General features: G+C 56.9%; 2 protein-coding genes across 3 annotated transcripts in view; one reads left to right on the forward strand and one right to left on the reverse strand.

The window, feature by feature from the left end:
* Positions 1-8,352, forward strand: part of SH3GL1 (SH3 domain containing GRB2 like 1, endophilin A2) — a 44,984-nt gene extending 36,632 nt beyond the window's left edge. Inside the window, exons 2-10 of one of the 2 annotated variants that reach the window (XM_004378453.2) lie at positions 171-239; positions 645-717; positions 1,546-1,689; positions 2,486-2,619; positions 3,744-3,902; positions 4,173-4,276; positions 7,204-7,328; positions 7,530-7,586; positions 8,077-8,352. In XM_004378453.2, the coding sequence (XP_004378510.1) occupies positions 171-239; positions 645-717; positions 1,546-1,689; positions 2,486-2,619; positions 3,744-3,902; positions 4,173-4,276; positions 7,204-7,328; positions 7,530-7,586; positions 8,077-8,273 (1,062 nt within the window). In that variant the 3' untranslated portion in view covers positions 8,274-8,352. Of the gene's footprint in view, positions 1-170; positions 240-644; positions 1,690-2,485; positions 2,620-3,743; positions 3,903-4,172; positions 4,277-7,203; positions 7,329-7,529; positions 7,587-8,076 lie in introns of those variants that run through there. The other variant, XM_023733278.1, reaches the window with a different exon arrangement.
* A 1,955-nt stretch (positions 8,353-10,307) lies between these two features.
* The window catches only part of MPND (MPN domain containing), a 16,973-nt gene continuing 8,169 nt past the window's right edge, over positions 10,308-19,111 (reverse strand). Inside the window, exons 4-15 of the mRNA XM_012556122.2 lie at positions 18,997-19,109; positions 17,813-18,049; positions 16,072-16,204; positions 15,507-15,591; positions 15,266-15,362; positions 14,978-15,050; positions 14,824-14,900; positions 13,625-13,793; positions 13,470-13,540; positions 12,933-13,022; positions 11,230-11,322; positions 10,308-10,509 (exon numbers count right to left, since the gene is read on the reverse strand). Of these exons, the coding sequence (XP_012411576.1) occupies positions 10,423-10,509; positions 11,230-11,322; positions 12,933-13,022; positions 13,470-13,540; positions 13,625-13,793; positions 14,824-14,900; positions 14,978-15,050; positions 15,266-15,362; positions 15,507-15,591; positions 16,072-16,204; positions 17,813-18,049; positions 18,997-19,109 (1,325 nt within the window). The 3' untranslated portion in view covers positions 10,308-10,422. The remainder of the gene's footprint in view (positions 10,510-11,229; positions 11,323-12,932; positions 13,023-13,469; positions 13,541-13,624; positions 13,794-14,823; positions 14,901-14,977; positions 15,051-15,265; positions 15,363-15,506; positions 15,592-16,071; positions 16,205-17,812; positions 18,050-18,996; positions 19,110-19,111) is intronic.

Here is a 19,111-nt window from a genome sequence, read left to right on the forward strand (position 1 = left end):
CGTCCTCTCTGGCCCTGCACAGAGATGTACCGAGTATAGGTCTGGAGCTGGGCCCTCACCAGGTTCTCCTGCTCCGTGTTGCTGTGTCTGGTGGACGGCATCCTGGGTGGGTGGGGCTGCCTACTCCATCTTCCCTGAGGCTTATACTGTCCCCCACTTCTGCCCTACAGCTGGTCAGTGAGAAGGTCGGCGGGGCCGAGGGGACGAAGCTTGACGATGACTTTAAAGAGATGGAAAAGGTAATGGGGAAAATTGCACGTCACTGGTTGCTGAGCCCTGTTGGGGGACACTGACTGGGGGCATCTCCCTTCTGCCATGCCAAGAGCCCACAGCCCAAGGGGAGGGAGGAGGTGGCCAGCTCCCACCTGGGCACGGGGACAGGAGCGAAGGGGCCTGGGGTCAGGGGAGGGACTCGTATCAGGTGGACGTGGTGGGGACAAGGCCTCTCCCCCGGTTGTGGCAGGCACCACTGGGGCAGGGCCTTCCTGGCAGGGAGGGAAGGAGACTAGGCCAGCCTCCAGAAGCAGCCAGTAGTTCTCCTTATGAGGGCTTTAAGGGGGTGCCCTCCAGGTGAGGGCTGTCCAGGTGCCTGTAGTCTGGGTTTGGGTGCCACGCTATGAAACCCTCACGCTTCCTCTTTACAGAAAGTGGATGTCACCAGTAAGGCTGTGACGGAGGTGCTGGCCAGAACCATTGAGTACCTCCAGCCTAACCCAGGTAGGGATGCCAGCCAACTGCAGGGGTCTGTGTTCCTCAGGAATCTTCTGGTTGCTGGAGCATGAAGAGGGAACGTATAGGTTCCCAGAACATAAATGCCCAGATTAGGCAGAATTCAGGCACAGCTGGATCCAGGGGTCCTGCTGGTGTCCTCTGGCGAATGCGTTTCCTCCCTGTATCATCTGGCAGCGCAGGCTCCTCTGTGCCGGCTTCATTCTCCAGCTGCGTGTTTCTAGGCTTACAGCGTCCTGTCTTTCCCCCAGCTCGCTCACGGAGGCAGTTTCAATTGGATGCCCATCCTCAGTTTACACAGGCCTGGGGCTGGGGTCACTGGACTGACAAGGAGGCCGGGGCCTTTCCCCAGAGGAAGAGCCAAACACAGGGGGTGCTGTGGGGCGGGGCCAGGCGGCCCAGGTGCAGGCGTCCCTTGAGACCTCTGCCAGGGTTGTGGAAGGAGTGCAGCCGGCAGCCCCGAGGCTGAGATAGCGGTGGGTGCCCTGTGCCCCAGCACGCCTGCCGTCTGGGGCACTGCTCCCTAGATGGGGGAGGGGACTTCTAGGCCACACTTGGGCTCTCTGATGGGGGTAGGGGGCTGCAGCCTCGACGGGAGGCCTCGGAGAGGGGAGCTCACTTGGGCACCGTTGCCTGGCTTCTTTGTGGCTGATGGACGGGGGAGGGGATCTCACAGGAGGCCCGTGGGAGCTGCCCATCCGTCTGCTCTTTCCCTGGTGGGGCCCCTCTGGAGAGGGGACACTTTCACGGTAACACTGTGGGAGGGAGAGGGGAGCAGCCAGCGTGCCGGACCCACTTGGCCCCGCCCCGTTCCAGCCTCGCGGGCCAAGCTGACGATGCTTAACACCATGTCCAAGATCCGGGGCCAGGTGAAGAACCCCGGGTACCCGCAGTCGGAGGGCCTGCTGGGCGAGTGCATGACCCGCCACGGCAAGGAGCTGGGTGGCGAGTCCAACTTTGGTGAGTGTCCCCAGCCACTGCAGCATTGCAACTTCCCATCACCTCCAGGGCCGTGGGGGGACGGGGCAACAGTGCCCACAGGGCCCGGCATGGTGAGCTCAGTCGATGGCTGCTGTAGTTCCCTGATTCAGCAAACACCTAAGCAGCGCCTCCCAGGGCCAGAGACTGACCTTGCGAAGGACACACAGGGTAAAACAGTGTCCCCACCTGTGGGTGGGGCTGAGCAGACAGCTGAGCCTGTGTCCAGCAGCCATGTGTGACGTGGAGGTGGGCGGGCAGTGAGGAGGCAAGCAGGAGGACAGGAGGGGTGAGTTCCAGAACCCCCAGGGCCTGGGGGAATTGAGGGACTGAGAGAGCCCCCTTCCCTCTGCTGCAGGGCCCGCCCCTCACACCACCCCTGGCAGAGCCTGTGTCTCCTTTAAGAAGGGGGGGCAGGGGGTGGCTTGGCCGTTGTGACTGAGGTGAATATTTTAGGGCCCGGCATTTTGTCTGGAGCCCTGCTGGCACAGTGGTTAAGCACTTGGTTGCTAACTGGAAGGTTGGTGGTTCAAACCCACCAGCTGAAGAAAGACGTGGCAATCGATTTCCCTAAAGAGTACAGCCTTGGAAACCCTGTGGGGCAGTTGTGCTGTGTCCTGTAGGGTCAGTATGAGTCAGAATCGACTCGACGGCAGTGGGCTTCATGTTTTCTCTGAATTCCAGCCCCCCAGCCCTTGGCTCTGGGGTGGGTGGCAGTTTAGAAGTTGGGGAGTGTGTCAGCTAGGGGGTCCGTGTGAAGGCCTCTCCCTGCCCCCAGGTGATGCCCTGCTGGACGCCGGGGAGTCCATGAAGCGACTGGCCGAGGTCAAGGACTCTCTGGACATCGAGGTCAAGCAGAACTTCATCGACCCCCTCCAGAACCTGTGCGACAAGGACCTGAAGGAGATCCAGGTGCTGACCCCTGCTGACCCTGTCCCCACTGCTGAGTAGGGTGACCCTGCTAAACCGGGAGGGGGCCTGTGTCTCCTGCCTGGACCTGCTCCACCCCAGTTCAGTCCTCATCCCATGCTCAGATGTGGCAGCCCCGCCCCAGTCTCCCTGGCTCAGCGCTGCCCTCTGCGCGCCCACATATGTGCACACACACCACACGCATATGCACAGCCGTGCACACACAGTACACACGTGTATATGCTCATACACATGCACAACCACGTGCATATGTACACTCGCTACACGCGCATATATGCTCACGCACACCACGTGCATAGGTACACACACTACATGTGCATATATGCTCACGCACACACCACGTGTATGTGTACACTCGCTACAGGTGCATATATGCTCACGCACACACCACGTGTACGTGTACACTCGCTACAGGCGCATATATGCTCACGCACACACCACGTGCATGTGTACACTCGCTACAGGCGCATATGCTCACGCACACACCACGTGCATAGGTACACACACTACACGCGCATATATGCTCACGCACACACCACGTGCATAGGGACACACACTACATGCGCATATGCTCACACATGGACATGCCACATGCATATGTACACACATTTGCTACACACGTGCATATGTACACACGCTACGCGTGCATATGCTCATGCATGCACACGTGCACACTTACGAACTCACACACCACATGCACATATACTCATGCACACTCAACTCATGCACACACCTCACATGCACACTCATACTCAGCATACACTCAGACTCACCACTCATGCACTCTCCCACTCACATCTGCACACACACTCATGAACTTGTACACCTCACGCACATTCACGCATTATCACACACACACACTTTAACACACTCGGTGCACACATGAACTTGCACAACACGTGCACACTCATGCACTGTCACGCTGATACGCACATACACACACACTCAGACATGTTCACGTGTGCACACACACCCCCAACCTGGGTGCACGTTTCCCCACGGGAGAAGCCACAGGGACGTTGGCGGGGGGCAGTCCTGGGCCGTGCGCTAGCGCTGTCAGCACGGAGCTCCCTGTGTGACGCGTGGCCCGCCCTCCTGTGCCCCAGCACCACCTGAAGAAGCTGGAGGGCCGGCGCCTGGACTTCGACTACAAGAAGAAGCGGCAGGGCAAGATCCCCGATGAGGAGCTGCGCCAGGCCATGGAGAAGTTCGAGGAGTCCAAGGAGGTGGCCGAAACCAGCATGCACAACCTCCTGGAGACTGACGTATGTGCACGGGGGTGCCGCACAGGCTGAGGGGTGACAGGGTCGCCCCCACACAGTGCCTGGCCCAGGGCTTAGTGCCTACTCGGGTGCTCAGACAGGCAGGCAGTTGGGCTACTGGAGGTGGCCCTCAAGGGCTGGCGAAAAGCAGCGTGACCTGCCCATGGTGCAGCCTGGCACAGCCGGCGGGGCCGGGGCCCTGTGGGCCAGAGGCAGCCTGGGAGCGCGGGTCACCGGCTGCCGAACCCCTGCAGCGCTGTCTGTGTCCTGCAGATCGAGCAGGTGAGCCAGCTCTCCGCGCTAGTGGACGCGCAGCTGGACTACCACCGGCAGGCAGTGCAGATCCTTGAGGAGCTGGCTGAGAAGCTCAAGCGGAGGTGAGCCCGGCCCCTGCCTTCCACTGCCACTGCGGACCCAGTCCCTTCCCTGCCGGAACCCCTCAGCCTGGAGTCCGCAGGAGGCCACCACATTCCTTCCTAGATTCCTGGGGGGCGGGTGGGCTTTGACACAGCCAGACACCACTGGGCGACCTCTGCTGGCTGCAGGGGATGGTGCACATCGCCCCAAATTCCCACCGCCCCAAAGCCTGCAACTATTCTCTAAAAAATACAGTTTTATTCTGTTGTTGGTTGTTGTTAGGTGCTATTAAGTCGGTTCCAACTCAGCGGCCCTGTGTACAATAGAACGAAACACTGCCCGGTCCTGCGCCATCCTCACAGTCATTGCTATGTTTGAGCCCATTGTTGCAGCCACTGTGTCAACCCATCTCGTTGAGGGTCTTCCTCTTTTTCGCTGACTCTCTACTTTGCCAAGCAGGTTGTCCTTCTCCAGGGACTGGTCCCTCCTGATAACGTGTCCAAAGTATGTGAGATGAAGTCTTGCCGTCCTTGCTTCTAAGGAGCATTCTGGCCGTACTTCTTCCAAGACAGATTTGTTCATTCTTTTGACAGTCCGTGGTATATTCAACATTCTTCGCCAACACCATAATACAAAGGCGTCAATTGTTTTTAGTTCCTCCTTATTCATTGTCTGCCTTTCCCATGTATATATGCAACGTGTTGTTTGATTTCTTAACTGCTCCTTCCATGGGCTTTGATTGTGGATCCAAGGAAAATGAAATCCTTGACAACTTCAATGTTTTCTCCATTTATCATGTTACTTATTGGTCCAGTTGTGAGGGTTTTTGTTTTCTTTATGTTGAGGTGTAATCCACAATGGAGGCTGTAGTCCTTGATCTTCATCAGTAAGTGCTTCAAGTCCTCTTCACTTTCAACAAGCAAGGTTGTGTCATCTGCATATTGCAGGTTGTTAATGAGTCTTCCTCCAATCCTGATGCCCCGTTCTTCATATAGTCCAGCTTCTCGGATTATTTGCTCCGCATACAGATTGAATAAGCATGGTGAAAGATACAACCCTGACACACACCTTTCCTGACTTTAAACCACGCAGTGTCCCTGTGTTCTGTTCAGACGACTGTCTCTTGATCCATGTATGTGTTCCTCATGAGCACAGTTAAGTGTTCTGGAATTCCATTCTTTGCAACGTTCTCCATAATTTGTTATGATCCACATAGTCAAATGCCTTCGCGTAGTCAATAAAACACAGGTAAACATCTTTCTGGTATTCTCTGCTTTCAGCCAAGATCCATCTGACATCAGCAATGATATCCCTGATTCCATGTCTTCTTCTGAATCCGGCTTGACTTTCTGGCAGTTCCATGTCGGTGTACTGCTGCAGCCCCTTTTGAATGATCTTCAGCAAAATCTTACTTGGCATGTGATATTAATACTATTGTTGGATAATTTCCCCATTCGGTTGGATCACCTTTCTTGGGAATAGGCATAAATATGGATCTCTTCCAGTCGGTTGGCCAGGTAACTGTCTTCCACATTTCTTGGCATAGATGAGTGAGTACTTCCAGTGCTGCATCCATTTGCTGAAACATCTCAATTGTATTCCGTCAATTCCTGGAGCCTTGTTTTTCCCCAATGCCTGTGGTGCAGCTTGGACCTCTTCCTTCAGTACCATTGGTTCCTGATCATATGCTGCCTGCTGAAATGGATGAATGTTGACCAGTTCTTTTTGGTACAGTGACTCTGTGTATTCTTCCCATTTTCTTTTGATGCTGTGTTGTTCAGTATTTTGCCCATTGAATCCTTCACTGTTGCAACTCGAGGCTTGAATTTTTTCTTCAGTTCTTTCAGCTTGAGAAACGCAGAGCGTGTTCTTCCCATTTGGTTTTCTAACTCCAGGTCTTTGCACATGTCGTCATAATACTTTGCTTTGTCTTCTGTAGCTGCCTTTTAGAGTCTGTTCAGCTGTTTTACTTCATTTCTTCCTTTTGCTTTAGCTACTCAGCGTTTCAAGAGCAAGTTTCAGAGTCTCTTCTGACATTCATTTTGGTCTTTTGTTTCTTTCCTGTCTTTTTAAACACTTCTTGCTTTTTTCATGTATGATGTTCTTATGTCATTCACAACTCATCTGGTCTTTAGTCATTAGTGTTCAACCTGTCAAATCCGTTTTTGAGATGGTCTCCAAATTCAGGCGGGATATACTGAGGGGACTTGTTCTAATTTTCTTCAGTTTCAACTTGAACTTGCATGTGAGCGGTTGATGGTCTGTTCTGCAGTTGGCCCCTGGCCTTGTTCTGACTGATGATATTGAGCTTTTCCATTGTCTCTTTCCACAGCTGTAGTCAATTTGTTTCGTGTATATTCCATCTGGCGAGGTCCATGTGTATAGTCGCCATTTATGTTGGTGAAAAAAGGTATTTGCGGTGAAGAAGTTGTTGGTCTTGTTGGTCTTACAAAATCCTATCATGTGATCTCCGGCATTGTTTCTATCACCAAGGCCATATTTTTCAACTGTCGATCCTTTTTTATTTCCAACTTTCACATTTCAATCCCCAGTAATTAATTATCAGTGCATCCTGATTGCGTGTTTGATCAGTTTCACATCTTCAGTTTCTTCATCTTTGGCCTTAGCGGTTAGTACGTAAATTTGAATAATAGTCACATTAACTGGTCTTCCTGGTAGGTGTATGGATTCTAACGTAGCACCAATATAAGACTTCTCTGTTACAAAGTACGTGAACGAAAACGGGGGCTCAAGAAATCCTGGGTGATGGTGACAGTTCTTGTCCCTGTGGCGGCACAACCCGGTTTGTGTCTGTGCACTGCTCTTGACACACACAGTCACACAGACGAGTAGGTTAACGTGGTGTCGCCTGCGTCCGTGTGGGGTGGGCTCTGTGCCTGGCTTTGACCCCCGGCCCGGGGCTGCTCTGGGCTCCCCTCCTGTGCAGGATGCGTGAGGCCTCGTCGCGCCCCAAGCGGGAGTACAAGCCCAAGCCCCGGGAGACCTATGACCTCGGAGAGTTGGAGCAGTCCAACGGGGGCTTTCCCTGCACCACAGCCCCCAAGATCACAGGTAACGGGGGCAGGTCATTTCTTTGTTCCCAGCGTGGGATGGAAGGGACACTGGGGGTGGCCAAGTGCCGACACTTGGGAACCCTGAGGTGCAGCCCCCAGCTGGGGCAGGAGCAGGCACCCTCCACGGCTCTCTACAAAAAAGCCCCGTTGGGCGTCAGGTCCACGCCCACATGCTCAGCCGCCTCCCTCTGGGTTTCAGCGTCTTCATCCTTCCGGTCTTCTGACAAGCCCGTCCGGACCCCCAGCAGGAATATGCGTGAGTGTGCCCCAGGGCCTGCGGTATCCTCCTCCATTCTCCCGTAAGGTGAACACCCCGTGCCAGGCCGCCACCCTGGCCCTTCCCTCCTGCCCCGCCCAAGCAGGGGAGGAGCCGACACCAGCCAGACAGCACACGTGCTTGCCACCCGCTGACCCCTGGGCACAGGGTGGCCAGCACTGCGGGCCTGGGAGCTACAGGCACACACATTCCAGCGCCCGTGCCCCCAGCCCAGTGCTCCACGCACCCTGAGCAGTGGCTGTGATGGTTGGGGGCTGTGGTTGTCCCTCATTCCCCTATAAGAGCTGTGACAGTCCACACAGCCTTCTCCCGTCCGTTGGTCCCTGGCCCATCTTCCCAGCAGCCCTGACAAGCAGTGAGGTAGCAGGGGTCCTTGGGGGAAACTGGGTCAGCCAGCAGCAGGACCAGGACAGAGGCCGGGTGGGCGTGGAAACCCAGCCCTGATGCCGCCCCCCACTCCCCCGTCCAGCGCCCCTGGACCAGCCGAGCTGCAAGGCCCTGTACGACTTTGAGCCCGAGAACGACGGCGAGCTGGGCTTCCGTGAGGGCGACGTCATCACGCTCACCAACCAGATCGACGAGAACTGGTACGAGGGCATGCTCAACGGCCAGTCAGGCTTCTTCCCACTCAGCTATGTGGAGGTGCTGGTGCCCCTGCCGCAGTGACCTGCCCCCACCCGCCCTCGGTGCCCGCCTGGCCGGCCACCGGGCCACCCGGCCGCTGCCTCATTCCACCCGGCTCCTGGCCGGGGTGCCCCCTCGCCCCACAGCGAGGGTGGTGGTAGAGCCTATGGGCTCCTTCCCCAGGCCTGTCCTCCCCAGGTCCGTCCCCCCGGGGTTGCCCAAGGTACTGCCCATGGCCTTCGAGGCCTGGGCCTGAGCAGAGCCTGCTGGGCGGGGGAGCATGGCCGTTTACACGCTCCCACCTTGGTGGTGGGTGCCCCTTCCCACTCCACCCAGCTGGTGGGGGCTGGGCAGTCTTTCTCCTTCCGCTCCGTGGTTCCACCCTCAGCCTAGTCAGGCCCCCCAGACGGGGCAGACACTAAGGTGCTCTCTGAAACACTAACGTTCCTCCTGGCCCCCTCCGGGGCTCCCTGGTGGACCCCTCTTACCAACATCCCGGGTCCCCCACCTCCACCCTCACCCCTGGGCCGAGCCCCACCCTGCCTGGAGCCCCTCACCTTAAGGGGACAGCATTGATCCGTGTGAAGGGTGGATGACAGTGCCACCCCTGGTTTTAAACCCTAGGAGCCTTCCTTCCCAGCCTGTTGCTGGCGATGGGCCCCCAGGGCCAGGGCCCCCAGCCCCTGCTCATTCAGAGGCCCTGTCCCAGGCTTTCCACGGAAGCCTCCTCCCTGGAGCTGGGGGCCCTTTGCAGCCACCCCAGCCAGGGCCTCCCCACCCATGCCCACTGTCAGCTCCGCCGGGGCACTGGGCTGGCTGTGGCTGCATCCCCGGCCTGCCCCAGGGCCAGCCGTCCGCCCTCCTGAGGGTGAGCCCCTGCAGCACTCTCACGCTGCTATCTCTGGGAGCCTCTATTTCACCCCTGCAGGGGGTCTGCCCCACCTCACCCCCACTGTATCCTGCACCCTGGGCACCCTGCCTGCAGATCGTGCCCTTTCAACTTACTGCCCCAACCAAGCACAAGGAGAGGTGTCTCAGGCCACAGGTGCCACCACCAGCTATATACACACACCCTGACACCCCAGCACGGGACCATGGGCCCCAGCCCCTGGCCGAATGACGGTCAAGCACAAAGGCTTCGATGAGTGAATGTTCCCAGACCCAGGCTACTGGCCATTGGCCCCTACCCTGGACTCCTCCAGACAGAGACAGCTCTTGGGAGTCGGAAAGCCTTGGAGAGCAGGGCGCCAGTGCCTGCTCTGCCTCCCGGGCCTAACCGTAAATGAGCCGCGTGGGGGAGGAGCTCCGGGCCTTGCCACACCTACATTCCCCACTGGCCGCCCACTGGGAGCCTGCCCTGCGCCCCCCTAGCCATGACTGGGCACAGACATCTCAGCGGAGAAGAGTCGCTGGCCTCAGAGGCTGCATCATTGTCTAGGGCACATCGATCCGTAACCCTGATTTTTTAAAAGAAGTATTAAATGTCTCTTTGTATGCTCGGTTGCTGTGTCCTGGTTTTGCTGTGGGGATGGCCAGACACGGGGGCCGCCCTAGGGCCCCGAGCACAGGGGACATTCCCCTGGTGCCTGCTGGGGGGAGGTGACCCACGTGGCCTCCTGCCATGCCTGCTCCACTCCGTGACTTCCCACTTGCGCGCACACATGGTCTCACACATGCGCACACACACACACAGGCTCACACACGAGCTGGACTCTATGGCCCAGAGGTCATTTCCTGCAGCCACCAGCAGGAGGCAGCGCTGGGATCGAGCCCAGCACCATCCCCACTCCAAGGCTATTCCCTCCAGCAAGCTGTGTCCACCTCCCCTGGGGTTCGTCCTCGGCTGGATCTTCGGAGCTAAAGGGAAGGGGAATTTCGTCTGCCCCCCACAGTGCCCGGATGCAGAGGCCACGCCACGTGGGAGGGGGAGGGGCACGGAGAAAGGGGTGGGGCATGTGCTCAGGAGGTCATTGCCAGGTCTAGGGGAAGCCCCCCGCCGACCCCTTCCCCTCCGCAGGCTCCCACCCGTGCTGCCTGTCACGAAATGAGACACTTGCGGCTAACTGCTCCTCTCGGTCTTTATTATCTGAGCCTCTCCCTCTGCACAACTGAGTCATGCAGGAATGGGACCGCCACAGGCGAAGCCCGGGGACCAGGGGCCTCCCAGCCGCGCCCCTCCAGGCCACCGCCCTCAGCTGCCCTGCTTGAGGACGCTGTAAACCTGATCCAGTACGTGGCACAGGCCCGGGTCCTTGGGCGTCCGGCTGGCCAGGGAGATCTGCAACGGGGAGGGGGCTCAGGAGGTGGGCCTGAAGCCACACTTCCTTTAGGAAGAGGGTCAGGGTGAAGGGCGGCGGGGTGGGGCCTATGTGCGGGTTCCACAGACTGAGTTCCCCCTCCTGGATCAGAATCAACGGTGTGCTTGGGCCACCCAGCCGGTGAACAGAACCGGCCCCGACCCCGGGGCTTCCAAACCAGCCCAGCGCCTCGGGGGGGAGGTGACCAGTAACAATAGTAACGCGCAGGCCACCACCAGTGCGAGTGAGCAAAGCGATCAAGCGTGTGGAAGTATCTCTATGCAAAGTGAAGTCGAGTGTCTTCTGAGAATGACTTTCAAGCAGAAAATACACTGGGTGGGCGCCTAGCCCACATTTAAATGTCCCACCACATGCGCGGGGCCCCCGCAGAGAAACCCTTAAAGTCGCCCGAGCTTGAAGCGCCAAGTCAAGACGTGCCCCGCACCCCCCTGTGGGCGATCGCGGTATTACATACGGCCCGGGGCTGCTGCTCCAGATTTAAAATTCACCTCTGTGATCAAACAAGACCTTTCCTGCCTAATTTCCGGCGGCACTACTTTCGTCCAGAACAAGGGAGAAAATTAAAGTCACTGATCTCAAACTGCCCGTGGGTATAGTCTTGGGGGCTCCCCAAAAACTCTTCCCTTCGAAGGGGTTGGCACTGGGCTCAGGGCTGGGGGTGGGAGGATGCGGACTGTCACCTTCAGCTTGTCCAGGTAGGTGTGCTCCTGGCTCCAGGGTTCCTGGAACCTCACGAGGTCGGGGGCGCCCTTGTAGAACTCCACCAGCAACATCTATGGGGCGGGGCAGAGGATGGAACTTCCTCCCTTCCTTTCTCCCACCTTCCCTCTCTCCCCCCTTGTCCAGTGTTCCAGGCCAGTGAACAGAACAGAAAATAAACTACATCATCTGTGTTGAATGCCACAAAGGGGAATAACGGGAAAGCATACCAGGAGGGCCCACCTAGTTCTTAAATCCAGGAAGACTCCCTGGAAGAGGAGGCTAAGCTCCTGGCAGAGGTGTCCCAAGCATGTGCCATTCTCCTCCCACCTGGACTTCCACGTACTGAGTTTGTCTCTGTGTCCACGCCGGCCTGACATCACTCCTGGCTTAGCCTTGTCCTAAGGAGTGTTGTTAGCTGCTACCGAGTGAGCCCCCGCCTCACAGCAACCTCACGCATAGCGGAACGAAACACTGCCTGGTCTCGCGCCATCCCCATAATCAGTTGCAGATTGGACCATTGTGATCCACAGGGCTTTCACTGATTGGTTTTCAGATGTAGGTTGCCAGGCCTTTCTTCTTAGTCTGTCTTAGCCTGGAAGCTTCACTGAAGCCTGTTCAGCATCCTAGCAACAACAAGCCTCTACTGACAGACAGGTGGTAGCTGCATATGAGACGTATTAGCCGGGAATCGAACCCAGAAGTCGTGCATGGAAGGCAAGAATTCTTGTCCTAAGCAATAATATCAACGAAAGCATTGTTGGTGGTGGTGGTGGATACTGTGGAATTGATTTCAACTCATAGCAACCCTATAGGACAGATACAACTGCCCCAGAGGGTTTTCTAAGCGTGGACTATCAGAAGAACGAACAAATCTGTCTTGGAAGAAGTACAGCCAGAATGCTCCTTAGAAGTGAGGATGGCGAGACTTTGTCTCACATACACTGGACACGTTATCAGGAGGGACCAGTCCCTGGAGGACATCACAGTTGGTAAAATGGAGGGTTAGCAAAAAAGAGGAAGACCCTCAACGAGATGAACTGACACAGTGGCTGCAACAATGGGCTCAAACATAACGATTGTGAGGGTGGCGCAGGACCGGGCAGTGCCGAACATAGGGTTCTGTTGTACATAGGGTTGCTAACAGTCCCAACCCACTCGAAGACACCTAATAACAACAATCTTTATCGGAGCAGATCGCCAGGTCTTTCTCCCATCGAGCCACTGGTGGGTTCTAACTGACAACCTTTCAGTTAGCAGCCGAGCGCTTAACCGTTGCGCCACCAGTGCTCCCGTGAAATCACTAGTTCTATTTTTTTAAATGCACGTTGAACACAGTATTTAAAAATGTTCATCCAGACACCACCTTAAGTCTTAGAGGGTTTCTCCACATGGGGTACCAGTGGCAGGTGCAGAGGCCTGGGGGAGCATGGAGCAGGGGCCTGGGGTGTGCCTGGAATGTTCCAGAACAACAAGGGGGGGGCCAGTGGGGCTGGGAAAGGGTGGGTGGGGGCAGGGGGCAGGGTCTGGGATTTTCTCCTATTAGGGAAGAGGAGAAGAGAAGCCCAGGCCCTGGTAGGGTGCCCTCAGCCAATGCTTCCTGAGCCCCTCCCCATGACTTGCCCCCCCAACTTTGTGCCTTGACCTTCCACCGGGTGCCCCTCAAGCAGGTGGGGAGGCTCACCATCTCCTGCAGGATGTCATTAGTCAGGAAGCTGTCCTGCACGTAAACCATCTCCACGTCCATGGGGATGCCGTAGTCACCCGGCCGTTGCTGGCAGGGACACGGGCCGTCAGAGCGTCCTTGCCACCCCTAGACCCCCTCCGGAGTGGCAGGGGACAGCAGAAAGTGCCCCTGGACTGGGAATCGGAGAACCAAGACCACACACCCGGCCCCACCCTGGTTCAGGGGTGTAGAGCCACCTTTGGGGACCTGTTGGTGTGATGGGAGGCAGCGAGGGGGGCCGGTGTCCTCCCCTCCCCCCGAGCAGCTTCGGGAAGGAAGCTGGGTGCCACCTGGGTGCCCACAGTGGGTGCCGCACCTGTGACCCCACGCTTTCCCCCTCACACCCAGACCCTTGCTGAGGCCTCTGACAGGGCCAGCATTGGGGCCCACTCCACAGATGGGAGAAACTGAGGCCAGAGCCGGTCCCCTGAGAGCCCTCCTAGCCCAGGCCTGTCCCCACTGCCCAGCCCGGCTGCCCCCAGCAGCCCCACCTACCTCAGGGGGCGGCATCACCCAGAAGGGCAAGATCTTGGACTCGGGGCCCGGGTTGCCGGAGTAGTAAGGCGCTGGGGAAGGAGAGGGAGAGAGGGGCTGGGCCCTGGGGCTTGGCTGGCCCAGCAGCCCCCTGCCCACCCGCCCCTGAGACGTACAGCAGAGCAGGGCCAGGCAGGGCTGGAAGCCGTTACTGGAGCCCTGCAGGCGCAGCTGGTAGTCCATCTGCGCGTCAATGTCCTGCAGCGAGGGCAGTGCTGGGCTGTGTGGGTGACTGTGGTACCAGCCCACCAGAGACAGGCCCCGCAGAAATAGGCTCTGGTAGACCTGGGGATACAAGTGTGGCTCGGGGCCAACATTTAGTGAGTACCTACTATGTGCCAGACTGGGGACACAACAGTGACCAAGACAGACTCTGCTGTGCCCTGCCCTCACAGAACCCTGAGGCAGAGGCGGAACAGTCAACACATATGTCTATAAGAAAGACGTACGCTGTCACCAAGTGAGGGTAAGGCTGTTTTGTTCACTGCTGTATCCCCAGCTCAATGATTAGCACAGTAAGTGCTCAATGGTTACAGAGAACAGTGGACACATGAGCTGGGACAAACATTCCCGGATGTCACAGCAGCAAATATATGTAGAAAGAGAAACAGAGAGATGTGCCCTGAGCTGAGACTCCACCGCTAACCTGTCCCACTTGGGGACACTGTGACGCTTTCATGTGGAGATGGGTGTGAAGCTCGGTGACACGGGCAGCACGGGTAACGCAGCTAACATTTACTGAGTTTTTACTGGGTGCCAGCAGGGACCCACAGAGCATTTTATATTCGTGACCATTCATTCCAGCCTTGTATCTTACAGATGAAAAAGGGGCCCTGGTGGCGCAACGGTTAAGTGCTCGGCTGCTAACCGAAAGGTCGGCAGTTCAAACCCACCCAGTGGCTCCACAGGAGAAAGACCCGGAGATCTGCTCCCATAAAGATTATAGCCTTGGAAATCCTCTCCAGCAGTTCTACTCTGTCACATGGGGTCGCTATGAGTCAAAAATCAACTAGAAGGCACCTAAGAACAACCACTTTACAGAGGAGGATATGGACGCCCGGAGGGACTGGCCGGGGTTGCACAGGGAACATAAAAGACCCAGGGCTCGGGCCATGTCTGATGACCCCAAAAGCTGTGCTTGAACCGTGGTGTCCCAGGTGTGGGGTCTGGAACTCATACACACCCATTTGCACCCTTGCTGAGTGCCGGCACTGTGTCAGGAACCAGGACAGCTCCCCTCCCCAGCCCTCCCCAGAATGCCACTCCCAGGCAGCCCTGCCCCGTCCCTCTGCCTCCGTCACCTCCTGCACCTCACCTCCTCTTCAATGGTGGCCGCCGTGTCTGCGTCGCCAAGCCGGCTCCGACAGGGGAAGGCTCTCAGCACAGTGAGCACTGTCAGAGGCAGGGGTACGGCATGGACGTCGACTCTGACCCCAACAACCCCCCTACCCCCAGCCCCAAATACCCACTCTGGCTGTTGATGTCCCAGCGGCCCCCCAGGTAGCCCACGACTTCACTCCGAGTCAGGTGGCTGTGGAAGTCCTGATGAAGGGAGGGTACATTGGAAGAGTGGCTCAGGGCCCATACCCACTCCTTCATTCAAGAGTTTATCGAGCATCTACTGTTTCCCAGTAGTGAATGAGGCAGACAGCTGAATTCTTGGGGCTTCCTCCCTCACCGGCACCCAGCCCCCTGTACAGGCCTCCCGGGAGCCCTTGCCACTGGGCACCAAGGGAGAAGGCCAGGAGGCCACACACCAGCAGTAACAGCACGTTGCTGGAAATGGTCACGTTGAACGGCTGGAACTTGTTGATGGCTGCGAAGGACGTCACTTCCACCAGGGTGTGCGGGCTCCTGTAGAGGCCAGGGGGAGGGTGTCCCCCACAGGGCCAGCTCTAGGATCTGAGGTCTTGTCCCCACCCCTATCCCTCTCCCTCACTCCACCCCACAAGGGCTCCAGGTGGAGGGCGAGGCGGGCAGGCATAGGGGGTATCTGACCTTGCAGAATCCCGACTGCCCAGCATGCAATAGCGAACAGGTACCCGGACCTTGTTTTCCACGTGCTTCCCTGGGGGCGTGGCCTCTTGGGGGGGAGGAGAAAAGGCAGCATTAGAAGGAAAAAGTTCAGTAGCAGCCTTAAAAATCAGGCAGCAGGACTGGGAAGTCAGGCGGTGGGCTGAGAAATCGGAGAGAGGAGCTCTGGAAGTCAGAGGGTGACTTCAGAAAAGCAGGCAGTGGGCCCAAGAGATCAGGTGGCAGGACTAGGAAATCGGAAAGACTTTAAGAAATCAGGCAACGGGGCAAAAAAATGCTGCAGGGCACCAAAAAATCAGGCAGGGAACAAAGAAGTCAGGCAGCACATAAAGAAATAAGGCAGCGGGACCAAGAAATGCAGCTTTAGAGCTTAAGAAGTCAGGCGGTGAGAGTGAAATTAGGCAGTGGGGCTAGGACATTAGCCGGGCATCTTGGGGAGAGGGGCTGAGGAAAATGAAAGCCTGACCTGTCCACAGCCGCCTCCCCACCCGCTTCCCTCCCTGTTTCTCTCCTCCCCCACACCTCTCACCCTGGTGGGCAGGCTCCGAGGGGTCTTTCCCTGGTGGTCTCCGGCTCTTGTCTTCTGCTGAGACCCCCACGGGAATCTCCTCTTCCTCTTCTTCCATTAGCAGCTCCTCCTCCTCCCCTTCGCTGGCTGGGCTCTAGCAAGGTGGGGGAAGAGCGGAGGGCGGGACCCTTAGTTTGATACCCTCTACGTTACTGTAGCTGGTGTGGGCCCTAGGCTCCTTTAGTTTCCCCAGATGCCCACTAGAGGGAGTAAGTGAGCAGAGGCGATCTTAGGCTCAGCTCAGGCCTTAGCGCCTTAGTAGCCCTTACACGGGTTCGAATCCTGTCTGCGCCTCTTAGAAGCTGTGTGACCCCGGGCAAGCGCTCTAACCTCTCTGGGCTCTGTAAAAGGCACGAGGACCGCGTCAGGGTGAAATGAAATAATGTGTGCGAAGCATTTAGCAGACGCTTGGGGCTTCAAATAGATTATTTTATTAATTTATCTCAATAACCTCTCCAAATACCCAGAATCTACCCACCTCTTACCCATTTGAAGGTCCTCACCCTGGTCCAACCCCATCATCGCCCACCTGGACCAGTACAGTCACCTCCACCCTGGTCCCTCAGCTCCCTCCCTTGCCGTCTGTTCCCACCGCAGCAGCCAGAGGGCGCCCATGAGCAGCTGAGTCAAGGCCCGCCCCTCCTCTGCTCACAGCCCTCCAGGGCTCCCACCTCCCTTAGGTAAAAGCCCAAGTCCTCCCCTTGGCCCACAGGACCCTGCATGACCTGCCTAGTTGCCTCCTGCCCTCCCCTCCTCCTCTGTCCCCTTCACTCACTCTGCTCCAGCCACACGGGTCTCCTCCCTGTTCCTCCAACTCACCGGGCATGTCCTGCCCCAGGGCCTTTGCACAGGCTGTTTCCTAGAGATCCCCACAGCTTCTTCCCTTCCCTTCTTCGCATCTCTGCTCAAATGTCATGCTGATCTCAGCAAGGCCTTTCCTGACCCCCTTGCTTTCCCCCAACTCCCATCCCCACCCTTGCTTTTTTTGTCATCTTCTAACATACTAGAGGACTATTGTGTTTCTTTGTCTCTCTCTCTCTGCAAGAACAGGCATTTTTCTCTTTTTTGCTCCCTGTGCAGAAGAAAGGCCTGGCTACCTGCTTCCGCAAAGATCACAGCCAAGCAAACCCTATGGAACAGTTCTACTCTGTCACATGGGGTTGCTATGAGTCAGAATCAACTCAGCAACAGGCAGGCAGGCAGGCTGTCTCCAGCGCCTAGAACAGGGCCGGGCACACAGTCAGCACCTACTAAATACTTGCTGAACGACTAGCCCTATGACATGGGCACTGTTATCACGTCATCCTGTACATTGCACATATGAAGAAAACTGAGGCACACAGAGGGTCCTTAGCCAAGTTTACCCAGTTCATGAGTACTCAAAGAATATAAGCCATTATCTTGGCATTCGAGGCCCTCCAGGATCTGGTCCCTGTCAGCATTTCCAGCCCCATCAGCAACCCCGGAACACCTGCACCTCCAACTGCATCAGCTAATCATGATTCCCTAAGCAGCATGAGTTGTTTTGTGCCTACATGGCTTTGCAGATGCCATTCCCTCCCTCTGGAAAGCCCCTCCCTTCATCTTGCTCTGACAAAACTCGTACTCATACATCAAAGCCCCAGCTCCAATGCCCCTTCTCTCTGGTCCACCCCAGGTAAGTCAGGAGGGGCTGACTGTGGCAGGAGGCTGAAGGACGCACCTCATCAGCGGCAGCTGCGGGCACGTGGAGCTGGTGCCGCCGGAGCCAGGCAGCTTTGTACTTGTCCAGTTTCTGGCCCTTGTACTTGACGGAGGCCCAGCCGCAGCCTGACTTCTTGGCTGGGTTCACCAGCTTCTTGCAGTGGGTGGCCCAGGCGCTGGGTGAGTTGAACACCTGCCCTGTCTCCTGCCAGACGATCCTGCCATCTGGCTGCAGGTCCCCCACGAACTTCTTCCCCTGTGGTAACAGTGGACTAGCTAGGGTTCTCCTCCAGGAAGCCCTCCCTGACCCCCAGGCTGCTCTCCAGGTTTGGCACCCACTTCTCACTCCAGCACCTCCTCCAGGAAGCCTTTGTGGGATACCCAGGCCAGCGTGTGTGTCTTGTCAGTACCTGTATGTCCACCATCAGAGCCCTGAACATTCTGTATTAAAACTGCCCAGTTATGTGTGTCTCCCCCACTGGACTGTGAGACCCCTAAGGGTGGGGACTGGGTCTTGATCCCTGCTGTGTTCCTGTGTTCCCAGCATCCCACACACAGCAGATGCTCAAATCACAAATTGCTCCTATTCACAAGCCTAACAATAATAAGTAATAATAAGAACAACCAGCAATCAGTTGCCGTTGAGTAGATTCTGACTCATGGTGACTCCATGGGTGTCAGAGTAGAACTGTGCTCCATAGGGTTCTCAATGGCTGATTTTTTGGAAGTAGATCACCAGGCCTTTCTTCCGAGGCGCCTCTGGGAAGGAGGACTCAAATCTTCAACCTTTTACTTAGCAATCAAGCATGTTAAGAATAATTGACGTTAGGTATAAGAATAATAACAAACATTTATTAAGTACTTACTGTGTAGCGGGCACCGTGCTAAGCGCTTTATTCATTTAGTCTTCACACAACCCCGTAGGGGAAAAATGCCCATTTTACAGATGGGAAAACTACGACACAGAGAAGCTGAGCGATGTCACACAGTCAAGAAGACCCTGTGCAGGTGGCTGCGCCTCTCTGAGCCTCAGTTTCTCCTTTGTGGCAAGGGTGTTTGGTGCCCGATGTCCTCCCACCTAGAAGGGTGTACCCTGGGCCTGGCTGCTCCGTGGCTCGGTTTCCCTTTCTGGGATCTGGCCTCAGTTTCCCCTTCTTGCTCCAGCCAGGATGAGATGGGATGGGATGGTGGGGGAGCGCTCACCAGGTAGTAGATGGAGAGCACCCCGGAGCCCGGCTCCAGCAGCGCGTCTTTGAGCAGCACCCGCAGCGTGACTGCGCGCCTGGTGAGCGCGCCCCCCGGGCCGCCACCGCCCCCA

This window comes from Trichechus manatus, unplaced genomic scaffold (assembly GCF_000243295.1).
Source record: "Trichechus manatus latirostris isolate Lorelei unplaced genomic scaffold, TriManLat1.0 scaffold00057, whole genome shotgun sequence".
Lineage (NCBI taxonomy): Eukaryota > Metazoa > Chordata > Mammalia > Sirenia > Trichechidae > Trichechus > Trichechus manatus.